Here is a 10,631-nt window from a genome sequence, read left to right as displayed (position 1 = left end):
ACACACACAACACACACACACACACACACACACACACACACACACACACACACACACACACACACACACACACCACAAACACACACCTCCCAGCACTCCCAGCACTCACAGGACAGATGCCGAAAACGGATATGGGCAGTGAGTTTGGTTGGTTGGTTTGTGTGAGCGGTGTCTTGTTGTTTTGATTCGGAGGTCCAGATCAACAGTCGATTGTTGGTAGATATCTTCCTTGAAACAGCGCTTATCACTGTAGCCTGAAAAAGCATGCTCCAGCTATTGGGATAAACTGCTAATGTTTTACAACAACAATCTGCGATTGCAACACACAAGCCACGCAAGCCAAACACACACAGAACAAGGACCGCCGACGCAAGTGCTGAGTCAACAAAGCCCCCTTGCTTGCTCACTTGCTTGCTTCAGCTGAGCAGCTCACACACACCACCACCATCCGTCATCACAGCACGCCCAACCGAGCTTCCGTTTCAGCAACACGATCATTCAAGTCGCAACTTCCCCATCCCCATCATCCCCCACCCCCCAATACCAGCCAGCCAGTCAAGTGCCGTTGCATTGCCGCAACCCTCATTAAGCAACCAACAAGCAGGTGAGCAGTGCGAGCCAGCGACAGCCGCAACCGGCACATGCCCACGTGTTCTGGCTGGCAGGACTGCCAGAAATTTCTTCTTCTGTGTATTTTTTCACACACTCACGCCGCTCGCACCCCCCAGGCCGAGGGATCATTTTTCGTGCATCCCCATCATCACCAAATCATCAGCCTGACCGCTTTGCACCCATCCACCAAGCTCGTGACTACCACCGAGACTACGTTCCACGATCACAGCTCAATCCGATTCTGTGCTCCAACAATACCGCTCTCTTCTCTGTGTCGATCCTTTCGTCTTCCCCATTGTTCCAACAGCAAACCATGTACAGCGTTGCAACCGCAAGCAGAGCCACACCTGCCGCTGTCGCGGCTGTTGCTGCAGCAAGACCTGTGGTGCTGGCTGCCTCTAGCCACGCACGCCACAAGCGCAGCGTGTCTTCCACCACACCAGCGTACGTGTTTGTTGGCTCTGGTTGTGTGTGTGTGTGTGTGTGTGTGTCTGTGCGTTTGTCCATGTGTGTGTGTGTGTGTGTGAGTGTGAGTGTCTCCATGCGGTCCTCCTCTGTCCGTCTGTCCTGCGGACCTTGCTTCGAGATTCCCATTTGTTCACGCTTGTGCCGTGTTCGTCTCATATCGCAGAGGACACGCCGCAGCCGGCTTGGGCGTCGGCAACATTCGAAGCGGCCTTGAGGCTGTGCATCGTGTCGAGGTGCGTGCATGTGTGGGTGCGTGGGTGCATGCGTGGGCGTGTCATGAACAAAGCAGTGACAACTCATCCTTTCGTGCTTTCTCTTCGTGTTTGCACTCGAATCACACACCCTCACCCTCGTCCACACGTTCAAGCTCGTCCACACCCTCACACGTGTGCACACATGCAACTCCTCCTCCTCCTCCTGCCCAACTCCAGGTGCCATGCCCAACATACCTCAAGAACCCAAAGACGTGTGCGGTGATTGGCGCGCCCCTGAGCTTTGGCCAGCCCTTTGACGGCGTGCAGCGCGGGCCCACCGCCCTGCGCGAGGCGGGCCTGCTAGACGGCATCATGAAGCTCGGCTGGCGCGTTACGGAGCGCGGCGATCTCGACTTTGGTGCCGCCGGCGCCGACGCTGCCGAGTACGCCGGCCCGGGCAACTGCAAACTTGCACAGGCCGTCGGTGCAGCCAACGAGAAGATTTACCGCGCCACAAGCGAGAGCGCAGGTGGGTGAAAGAAAAAAACAAAACCATGTATCCGTATCGTGTGTGTGTGTGTGTCTGCGTGTCTGTGTGTGTGTCTGTGTCTGTGTCTGTGTCTGTGTGCGAGAGTTCAAATTACTGCATGCTCACACACGCACACATGCACCTACACAACAGAGCAAGGCAAGTTTGTGCTGACGCTGGGCGGTGACCACTCGCTGGCCACGGGCACACTGGCCGGCGCCCTCTCGGTGCGCCCGGACGTCGGCGTGCTCTGGATCGACGCCCACGCCGACATCAACATCCCAGAGGTGCGCGCCCTCTCATTCTGTGATACCCCATGGCGCTGTCGCGTGCTCGTGCGTGGCCCCATCCCATCATGTCGTTTTGTTTTGTGCCTGCTTGCCTGCCGACAAACGACCTGCAAACAGCCTTCAACAACAACAACAACAACAACAACAACAACAACATCAACAACATGACTGACCATGTGAGCACATGCATGTGATGTTTGTGTGGCTGCCACCTGCTGCAGACGTCGCCGAGCGGCAACATGCACGGCATGCCACTTGGGCTGGTTGCCGGCCTTTGCGACTGCAAGACCATCCCGGGCCACGCCTGGCTCGCAGATGTCCCGAAGCTCGACCTCAACAACGTACGCAAGTGGCGTGGGGTGTTGTGTGTGTGTGTGTGTGTGTGTGTGTGGGTGTGGGTGTGGGTGTGGGTGTGGGTGTGGGTGTGGGTGTGTTGGTTTGTTTGTTTGTTTGTTTGTTTGTTGGTCTGTCTCTTCTTGTCTATCTGGGACTATGTGTGGGTCTGTATTTTTTGTTGTCTTTGAATGCTTGTCTGCTGGCTTGTGTTTGTCCTCATGATGAAAGCCACTAACGATGTGCATGCCCAACAACCTCACCCATGGCTCCTCCCCACACCACACCACACACACACACACACACGCACGCACGCACACACTCCAATACGACCTACCAGCTTGTGTATGTTGGGCTGCGCGATCTTGACATTGCTGAGCGCGCGCTGATCCGCTCGCACAACATCAAGGCGTTTACCATGTACCACGTGGACAAGTATGGCATCGGCAAGGTCATGGAGATGGCTCTCGACCACCTCGACAAGCGGCCCATCCATCTCAGCTACGACATTGACGCCTGCGACCCAGGTGCGGCATCGTCTTGATGTGTTGGGTTGTGTTTGTGTGTGTGTGTGTGTGTGTGTGTGTGTGTCTCTCTCTTTGTTTGTTCTGTGTTTATGCGCTGAATCAAAGTGCACATCTGCCGCTCACAGACATGCACACAATCACACACACACACACCCATACAATCACACACGTGCGCGCTTTTGTCCCCCCCCCACAACAGTGATTGCTCCGTCGACGGGCACGGCTGTGCGTGGCGGGCTGTCGTATCGGGAGGCGCACTTTGTTGCGGAGGCCGCGGCGGAGACCGGCAGTCTTGTCTCCATGGACCTCGTCGAAGTCAACCCGCTCCTCAAGGGCGAGGAGGTGTGTGTGTGTGTGTGGGTGTGTATGTTTCGTGTCCCTGTGTCTGTCTGTGCCTGTTTCCATACCCTTGTTCCCCTGTTCTCCATGTCTCTGTTTCCCTGCGTCGCTTGCCATCAGCCTTCCATCGCTCCTTCCACCATGTCCTACGCTTACACCATCCCCTCACCACCCCCCCCCCCACCACACACACACACACCACACGCCCGCGACCGTGCAGGCGTTTGGCATTTCCCTTGGCGAGGAGACTGTTGAGCTCGGCATGGCCATTGCCACCTCCGCCCTCGGCAACCGCATCCTCTAAGCATCTTCCCTCCCCGGACGAAATACCACCATCACCACGCATGTGTCCCGACGCGTGCTGCTTTGCTGTTGACACCACATAACTTTGACTCGACCCCCCCCCTCCCGCTCCTCGAACGCACCATTAACGCACCATTGCATCGTTGTGAAGTCCAATCCGCCCCGCAGTCATTTCCAGCCTGTTTCTGCGCTGTGATGTTACGTTGCGTTACTCGCACCGCTGCTGTCGTGGAGTACCTGCATGCAAAAGAAAGACGGCATGCGTCGTCGCTGTTGTTTGTTTGAAGTCCCGGGATTTGTCTTCTTTCTTCTTCCCCTCCTTTCTTCATTTCTCTCTCTTCTTTCTTCTTCTGCCATCACTCATCTGCTCGCTCCCTCACCTTTCTTTCCCTGTCTCTCTTCCTCCTTAGTCTCTTACTCGTTCGCATCGTTCTAAACGGCACCGTCTCGTATGTGTTTGTCTGTGTGTCTGTGTGTCTGTTTCAGTGTATCAGGCTCTTAGGTTTGCTTCCCCTCAACACATAAACAACGTTGCACTCAGATCGAACACTGTGTCAAGATGACAATGTCGCCACACAGCGCGAGACGCAAACAAACGGACATCACACTCGCCGCCGATTAGCGCTCATGTTCGTCAATTTTCCGCAACCACTCCAAGCCAGCTGCAACAGACGACGATGATGACGAAGCAAGCCACACAGCGCACCGTGCCAGTGCCGCTGCCGCTGCTGTTGATGGCGGTGGCGGCGGTGCTGGGTGTCCGGTGTTGCTGTGCAATGATGCATGTGGATGCGCCAGCGCCAGATCCCCCCATCAGCCTTCCACAGTGCCGAAGGCATCAACCGCTCGTGCTTGGGGAGGCATGTGTCGTGAATGGGACAGTGACTGAGGACCAGCCTGCGGTGACATCGTTCAGCTACCCACATTCCCCAGACAACACCATTGTGCCTCGGATCACATCCTGGAGCACAGCCAACCGCACAGGTGTCGGTTTTGTGTGGTGTGTGTGTGTGTCTGTGTGTGCCTGTGTGTGTCTGTGTGTGTGCGTGTGTGTATCTGTGTGTGTGTGTGTGTGTGTCTGTGTGTCTGCCTGCCTGCCTGCCTGCCTGCCTGCCTGCCTGCCTGCCTGCCTGCCTGCCTGCGTGTCTGTCTGTCTGTCTGTCTGCCTGTTTGTTTGTCTGTCTGTCTGTCTGTATCTGTGTGTCTGTGTCTGCGTGGTTGCGCTTCTAGGTCGTTCGTTATGTGTGTTGTGCACCTGCACGCCACTGCACCGTACTCAATCATGTTGCTGACCATGCATCAACTGCCCTGATCGACATTCAGGCCATGTCGGCTTTTTCCTCTCGCAGAGCTGCGGCTTTCAGCAGTGGAGCTTGCCCCTCGAAGCGCAGGGCTGCAAGGTTTGTGAGAACGCACTCTGTGTTTGTGGACGTGTACATTCTCTGTGTCTTTATGCATGTGCGCAGTGCTCGGGGGTCAGATGTCGGTGTGTTGCTGATGACTTTGAAAACCGACTCACAGCTACACTTTGGTGCTCGACGCGGTGGTTGTACTTTGTGGTCCAGTTTCCGCTGGTGCGGCGAAACATTTGTCCCGATGTGAGCTGCATGTCAAACGCATCAGACTGGGAGTTTAGCGTGACAGTGACCAGCCTGCAGCAGGAGCGGTTCATCTACAAAGCAGGTTTGCGTTGTGTTCGTGTGTGTGTGTGTGTGTTGTGTGTGTGTGTGTGTGTGTGTGTGTGTATGTGTGTGTGTGTGTGTGTATGTGTGTGTGTGTGTGTGTGTTTGTGGATGCGCATGGGTGCGCAAATTTACGTACATGTGCGTGTGCGTGCGTGACACTGAAGCTTACGCGTGCGTTGTATCAATGTGATCTGCCGACGTGCTGTGTGCTGCAGAGCTCTTTGATACTGCTGTGTCTGTAGGCACACCTCGCACCATCACGGCCTCCCCCAACTTGCCCGCGTACCTTCGGGTCAGTGCCCGCGCGCCTGTGAGCGCGGTTCTGCTCCTGTGTGCACGCGTTCATGCACACATATCCACTCCAAATGTCAACTGTAGCACGTCGTGGCGCATGTCTGCTTTGTACTGACGCACACATGCGCACACATGCGCATGCACATCTGTGCACGGGCACCACCAGAGACATTCAACGTCATGGATACGTACTGACACGCACGGTCACACACACACACACACACACACATTGAACTGCACGTTTGCATCCCTATGTTTGGTGCTGCTGTGACGTCAGCTCACCTTTGGGGACCACGAGCAGCTGCGTATTGATGTGCGGACAGACGCGCCGCACCCGCTTCGCAGCATCATCTCCCTCCAGAACTCATCATGCCCACTGTACGCGCATGCGCGCGCGTGTGTGTGTTTGTGTGTGTGTGTGTGTGTGTGTGTGTGTGTGTGTGTGTGTGTGTGTGTGTGTGTGTGTGTGTGTGTGTGTGTGTGTGTGTGTAACTGCGTCCCGTGCTTGACCACGCGCATTTTGACTTGTAGCAGCTGCAGCTTCCACACATGCACATCCAGACACACACATGTTCGCTTTTCTTGCGCCCCGCTTGCGAGTGCTGATACACATCCTTTCCTTCTCCTCTTCCTTGCTCCTCTTCTCACCAGGTATGATCTGGACTCCAACGTGCGCTTTGAGGGGTTTTACGAGACAGCGCTGCACTCGTCGACATTTGTTCTCGATCGCTCCCGTCTTGGCCCCGACATCTTTGTTGTCGTCATTGTTCTCCCGGACGAGCACACGTATGCAACAGTAGGGGAGGGGAGGAGGTGTCGTGGGCTGTGTTTGCGATGCTTCTTGTTGGTGCAGAGGCAGTGGGGATACGTGCCACACTCTTGTTTGTTCGTTCACCCACTCACGCACGTACGTGCACGCACAAACACACAAGTACACACACACACACACTCACTCACTCACTCAAACACTCACTCACTCGCTCTCATACACTCGCTCTCATACACTCACATGTACACACTGAACTCACGCAGGTGCGTGGCGGAGCCGCAGGACTTTGTTGTGGACGTGCAGTCGACAGACGACCTCGACTACACGTGGCCCGTCATGTTTGTCGTGGTGGTGTTCATCCTGGTCCCATATGGGCTGTACATGCTGGCCGTGTGGTGCGAGGTGCGTCATGGCGCCGGCATCAACGAGCCCGCGCCAGATGAGCTGCTCTTCCTCTTCCGCAGCCACGCCCGCAGGTCAAAACGCAGCGGGGCGCAGGAGGACTGGGAGGAGCGGGAGGACAGTGCGCTATTGCATCATGCACCGACATATGGAGCAATGGACCGGCCATTGCAGCCTCTGCACCCGCAACCTCGCCGCAACCCTCACGATGATGGTGGTGATGATGGGCGCGGTGAAGGTCAAGCTGCTGCGCCGGGCACGTCGCCAGCAGCACACGACCAGCACCACCAGCGGGCGGATGAGGAAGAACAAGCAGCAGAGAAAGGGGAAGAGGAGGAGGAGAACGGTCGTGGAGGAGAAGGGATTGCGCGGCAACAGGCAGCGGCCATGCTGCTGACGACGCGAGAGGCAAACACGACACCACAATCAGTATCAGCACCAGTCGCCCCGCTGAGCGTCCAGGCCCGCGGCAGTGGCAGTGGCAGTGGCAGTGGCGGCATAGTCCTGCGGGCGGAGTGGGACACGGGGCACAACTACACGGCATATGACCTGCACGCGTGTCGTGGACAGGAGCCGGCGATGGTGAGCCACCTAGCGCGCAAGCTGCCGTCCATCCAGGAGAAGAAGTTCAAGCAGTACGCGCTTTATCTGATTGCGCTGATGGTATTCTACGCGCTACCCGTGGTGCAGCTGGTGTACTCGCAACTCGACCACTTCCACGCTGGCAACCAGGACCTCTGCTACTACAACTTCCGCTGCAGCCGCCCGCTCTGGCGCACGTACTCCTTCAACAACTTCTTCAGCAACCTCGGCTACATCACGCTTGGGCTGCTGTTCCTGCTGATTGTGCGCCGCCGCCGCCGTCTGCTCGCGGAGGAGGCGTCCAACATCGACCTCGACACGGCCACGTCCCCCGATGCAGCGCTGGGTCTGCCCAGGCACTCTGGCATCTTCCATGCCATTGGGCTGGCGTTTGTAGCCGAGGGCGTGTTCTCTGCGTGCTACCACACGTGCCCGACGCCCGTCAACTTTCAGTTTGACACGTCGTTTATGTATGTCATTGGTGTCTTGATGGCACTCGTTCTCTACCAGCGCAGGCACAACGACGCCCTGGTGCGGCCACGAGCGAGAGGGCAAGGACGCGGTTCGGAGTTAGGGGTGGACGTTGCGGAGGGTAGCGCAGGAGCCTTGTGTGTGTGTGTGTGTGTGTGTGTGTGTGTGTGTGTGTGTGTGTGTGTGTGTGTGTGTGTGTGTGTGTGTGCCTGCTGTCGTACTTACATGCCGCTGTCCAGCACTGACACGTCACTATGACGCCACTTTTTTCCCTCACTCACTCACACCACCACCCGCGCGTGTGTCCCCACCTGCCAGCCGAATCCGCACGTGACCTATCTGTGGATTGCTGCGCTCATCTTTGTCGTCGTGATTGGCGTTTACTGGCACTCCATCTACTTCTACGCCATCGTCCTCATTGTAGCACTGCCGCTCTCGTTCATCGCGACGTTGCAGGTGCGGCACGCTCGCTTTTCATGCAAGGGTTAACAACGACACACACACACACACACACACACACACACACACACACACACACACACACACACACACAGATGCGGACGCTGCAGCCTGAAAAACAAAACCACGCACAACAATACACGAACAGATACACGCACAAACACAAGCAGACACACACACACACACATTTACGCTTACACATATACACACTTACACACACGCTCTCTCACTCTCTCACACACACGCACATACACACTTACACACACTTACACTCACATACCCCCACCCCTTTCGTCTCGACCGCAGCTGTACTTCTTTGGGCTGTGGGGCTGCATTGCACCGAAGGAGCCGCTGCCAGCCAACATCATCTCCCTCTACTTTCTCAACTCATTCACGTCCCCGCGGTGGTGCTCTCTGTCGATGCCCCGGCGCAAAGGGCGCGCGCTGCTGCTGCTCGTCATCAACATCATCACGTGGATGGCGATCATTGCTGGCATGGTCACGCAGTTCCAGGACGTGCCCACGTTCTTCCTTGGCCTGGCCATCATCAACTACCTCATCTACTTCTGCTACTACGTCACCATGAAGCTGCGGCACGGCGAGCGGCTCACCCGCCTGCCCGTCTTGGTGTTTGTCGCGTCGCTGGCGCTGTGGGGCGCTGCGCTGTACTTCTTCAACGACCGCGCGTCAAGCTTCTACCTCACCCCGGCCGCCTCTCGCGACCTCAACAAGGAGTGCATTCTCTTCCGCTTTTACGACACGCACGACCTGTGGCACATGCTGTCTGCATATGGGCTCTTCCTCAATGCCATTGTGCTCCTCTCGCTCGACGACGATCTCAGGGCAACGCCGCGCGCTCGCATCCCCGTGTTCTAGCTGCTCTGATTGTGTGTCATGTGTGTAAAAGAGAGAGGGAGTGAGAGAGTGTGTGTGTGTGCGTGTAAGAGAGAGAGAGAGAGAGAGAGAGAGAGTGCGTGTGTGTGTATGTGTGTGCGTGTGCGTGTAAGAGAGAGAGTGTGTGTGTATGTGCGTGTGCGTGTAAGAGAGAGAGAGAGAGAGAGAGAGAGAGAGAGAGTGTGTGTGTGTGTGTGTGTGTGTGTGTGTGTGTGTGTGTGTGTGTGTGTGTGTGTGTGAGTGCCCTGCCTTGTTGAAGGCTGATTTATGTGACATGAGTGAAGTTGCTGTGGGCTGCTGTTAGTTAGTTACAGTTCATTATGGGAGCCCTGCACGCCTCTGCTGGCTATAAACTACCCTCTTGAATGCAATCATGAAACACCACTCGTTCAAGCGCACACAAAGAGGGGGAGAGAGAGAGAGAGAGAGAGAGAGTGTGTGTGTGTGTGTGTGCGTATTCTCACGTGTGTTCTGCGTTCTCAAATCTGCCTGCAAGGACAGGATCAATCAAGAGATGTGGTCGTGTGTCGCGCTGCTTCGCACTCATGTCGTGCCCGCGATCAACACTTCCTTTCCACCTCCCATGTCGTTCTTCATCACTACCATCACCACCACCGCCACCACCACGATGATCACCACTTTCCCCATTCGCATCAATGCCTGCCACACTGCCGTCAGCGGCGTTGAAGAGGGTGCCGAGGGTGAGGGACATGTGCGATGGCAGCGGCGCCACAATGTGCAGGGGTGTTCCGTCTGTGAAGTACGATGGGATGAGCAGTTCGTGTGCGTGCAGGTGCTGCAGAATGCCGTGTTGGTACGGCGGATGGCCCAGCCCGGCCCGCTTCAGCTGGCGCCTGATGCGTGACGCCGTCTTCTCAGCGCCGCGCACGGGATCTGAACGCGGTACAGTATGCATGAGGGTGTATGTGTACTCGTGTGAGTGTGAGTGTGTGTGTGTGTGAGTGAGTGCGCGCGCGCGCGCGTGTGTGTGTGTGTGTGTGTGTGTGTGTGTGTGTGTGTGTGTGTGTGTGTGTGTGTTGAGGACAGGGAATACGGGTGCTATGTCTCTTTCAGCACCAGGCGCACTTGTATGCGATGGTGTACCACACATGCACAACAGCGAGCATTTCTACACATTGTCCAGCTCCACCTGCCTCACAGACACACAAAGACACGCACGTACTCGCACAAAGGCACGCGGGTACTCTCGTATACCTTCATCTGGGTGTGGTGATGACCATGTGCCAGATGCGTTGCGAAACGGGTTATTGGTGTCCATCGTTGGCGTTGCGACAACAACAGCCAAGTACGTCTTCTGAATAAGACGCTGCGACGAGACGAGGAGAGACCAGCATTGAGGGTTGGGAATCGTGAACGTATAATGGGCGAACACACAAGCACAAGCACAAGTTGCCGCAGCAAGACTGCGGAAAGAGAGAGAGAGAGAGAGAGAGAGAGAGAGAGAGAGAGAGAGAGAGAG

General features: G+C 56.3%; 4 protein-coding genes across 4 annotated transcripts in view; 2 read left to right on the top strand and 2 right to left on the bottom strand.

The window, feature by feature from the left end:
- PTSG_06072 (uncharacterized protein) overlaps positions 1-301 on the bottom strand; it is a 3,252-nt gene extending 2,951 nt beyond the window's left edge. The window contains exon 1 of the mRNA XM_004992911.1: positions 110-301. The gene's annotated coding sequence lies outside the window, so the exon portion shown is untranslated. The remainder of the gene's footprint in view (positions 1-109) is intronic.
- Positions 302-419: 118 nt separating this feature from the next.
- PTSG_06071 (arginase) lies at positions 420-4,137 on the top strand. The gene is made up of 8 exons (XM_004992910.1): positions 420-1,056; positions 1,244-1,313; positions 1,512-1,803; positions 1,957-2,090; positions 2,315-2,434; positions 2,767-2,953; positions 3,153-3,295; positions 3,513-4,137. Exons 1-8 carry the CDS (start codon positions 926-928, stop codon positions 3,594-3,596), a joined length of 1,161 nt encoding a protein of 386 aa, XP_004992967.1. The 5' UTR covers positions 420-925; the 3' UTR covers positions 3,597-4,137.
- Positions 4,138-4,246: 109 nt separating this feature from the next.
- On the top strand, positions 4,247-9,306 carry PTSG_06070 (Msid2). The gene is made up of 9 exons (XM_004992909.1): positions 4,247-4,579; positions 4,919-4,995; positions 5,161-5,278; positions 5,496-5,572; positions 5,852-5,952; positions 6,226-6,360; positions 6,607-7,858; positions 8,117-8,254; positions 8,564-9,306. Exons 1-9 carry the CDS (start codon positions 4,273-4,275, stop codon positions 9,131-9,133), a joined length of 2,775 nt encoding a protein of 924 aa, XP_004992966.1. The 5' UTR covers positions 4,247-4,272; the 3' UTR covers positions 9,134-9,306.
- Positions 9,307-9,611: 305 nt separating this feature from the next.
- PTSG_06069 (uncharacterized protein) overlaps positions 9,612-10,631 on the bottom strand; it is a gene marked incomplete at its 3' end in the record, with an annotated part of 1,938 nt that continues 918 nt past the window's right edge. The window contains exons 3-5 of the mRNA XM_004992908.1: positions 10,367-10,478; positions 9,788-10,045; positions 9,612-9,640 (exon numbers count right to left, since the gene is read on the bottom strand). Coding sequence (XP_004992965.1) covers positions 9,612-9,640; positions 9,788-10,045; positions 10,367-10,478 — 399 coding nt within the window. The remainder of the gene's footprint in view (positions 9,641-9,787; positions 10,046-10,366; positions 10,479-10,631) is intronic.

The sequence above is a fragment of the Salpingoeca rosetta genome, assembly GCF_000188695.1.
Source record: "Salpingoeca rosetta unplaced genomic scaffold supercont1.15, whole genome shotgun sequence".
Classification (NCBI taxonomy): Eukaryota; class Choanoflagellata; order Craspedida; family Salpingoecidae; genus Salpingoeca; species Salpingoeca rosetta.
This window is presented reverse-complemented; position numbering and strand designations above follow the sequence as displayed.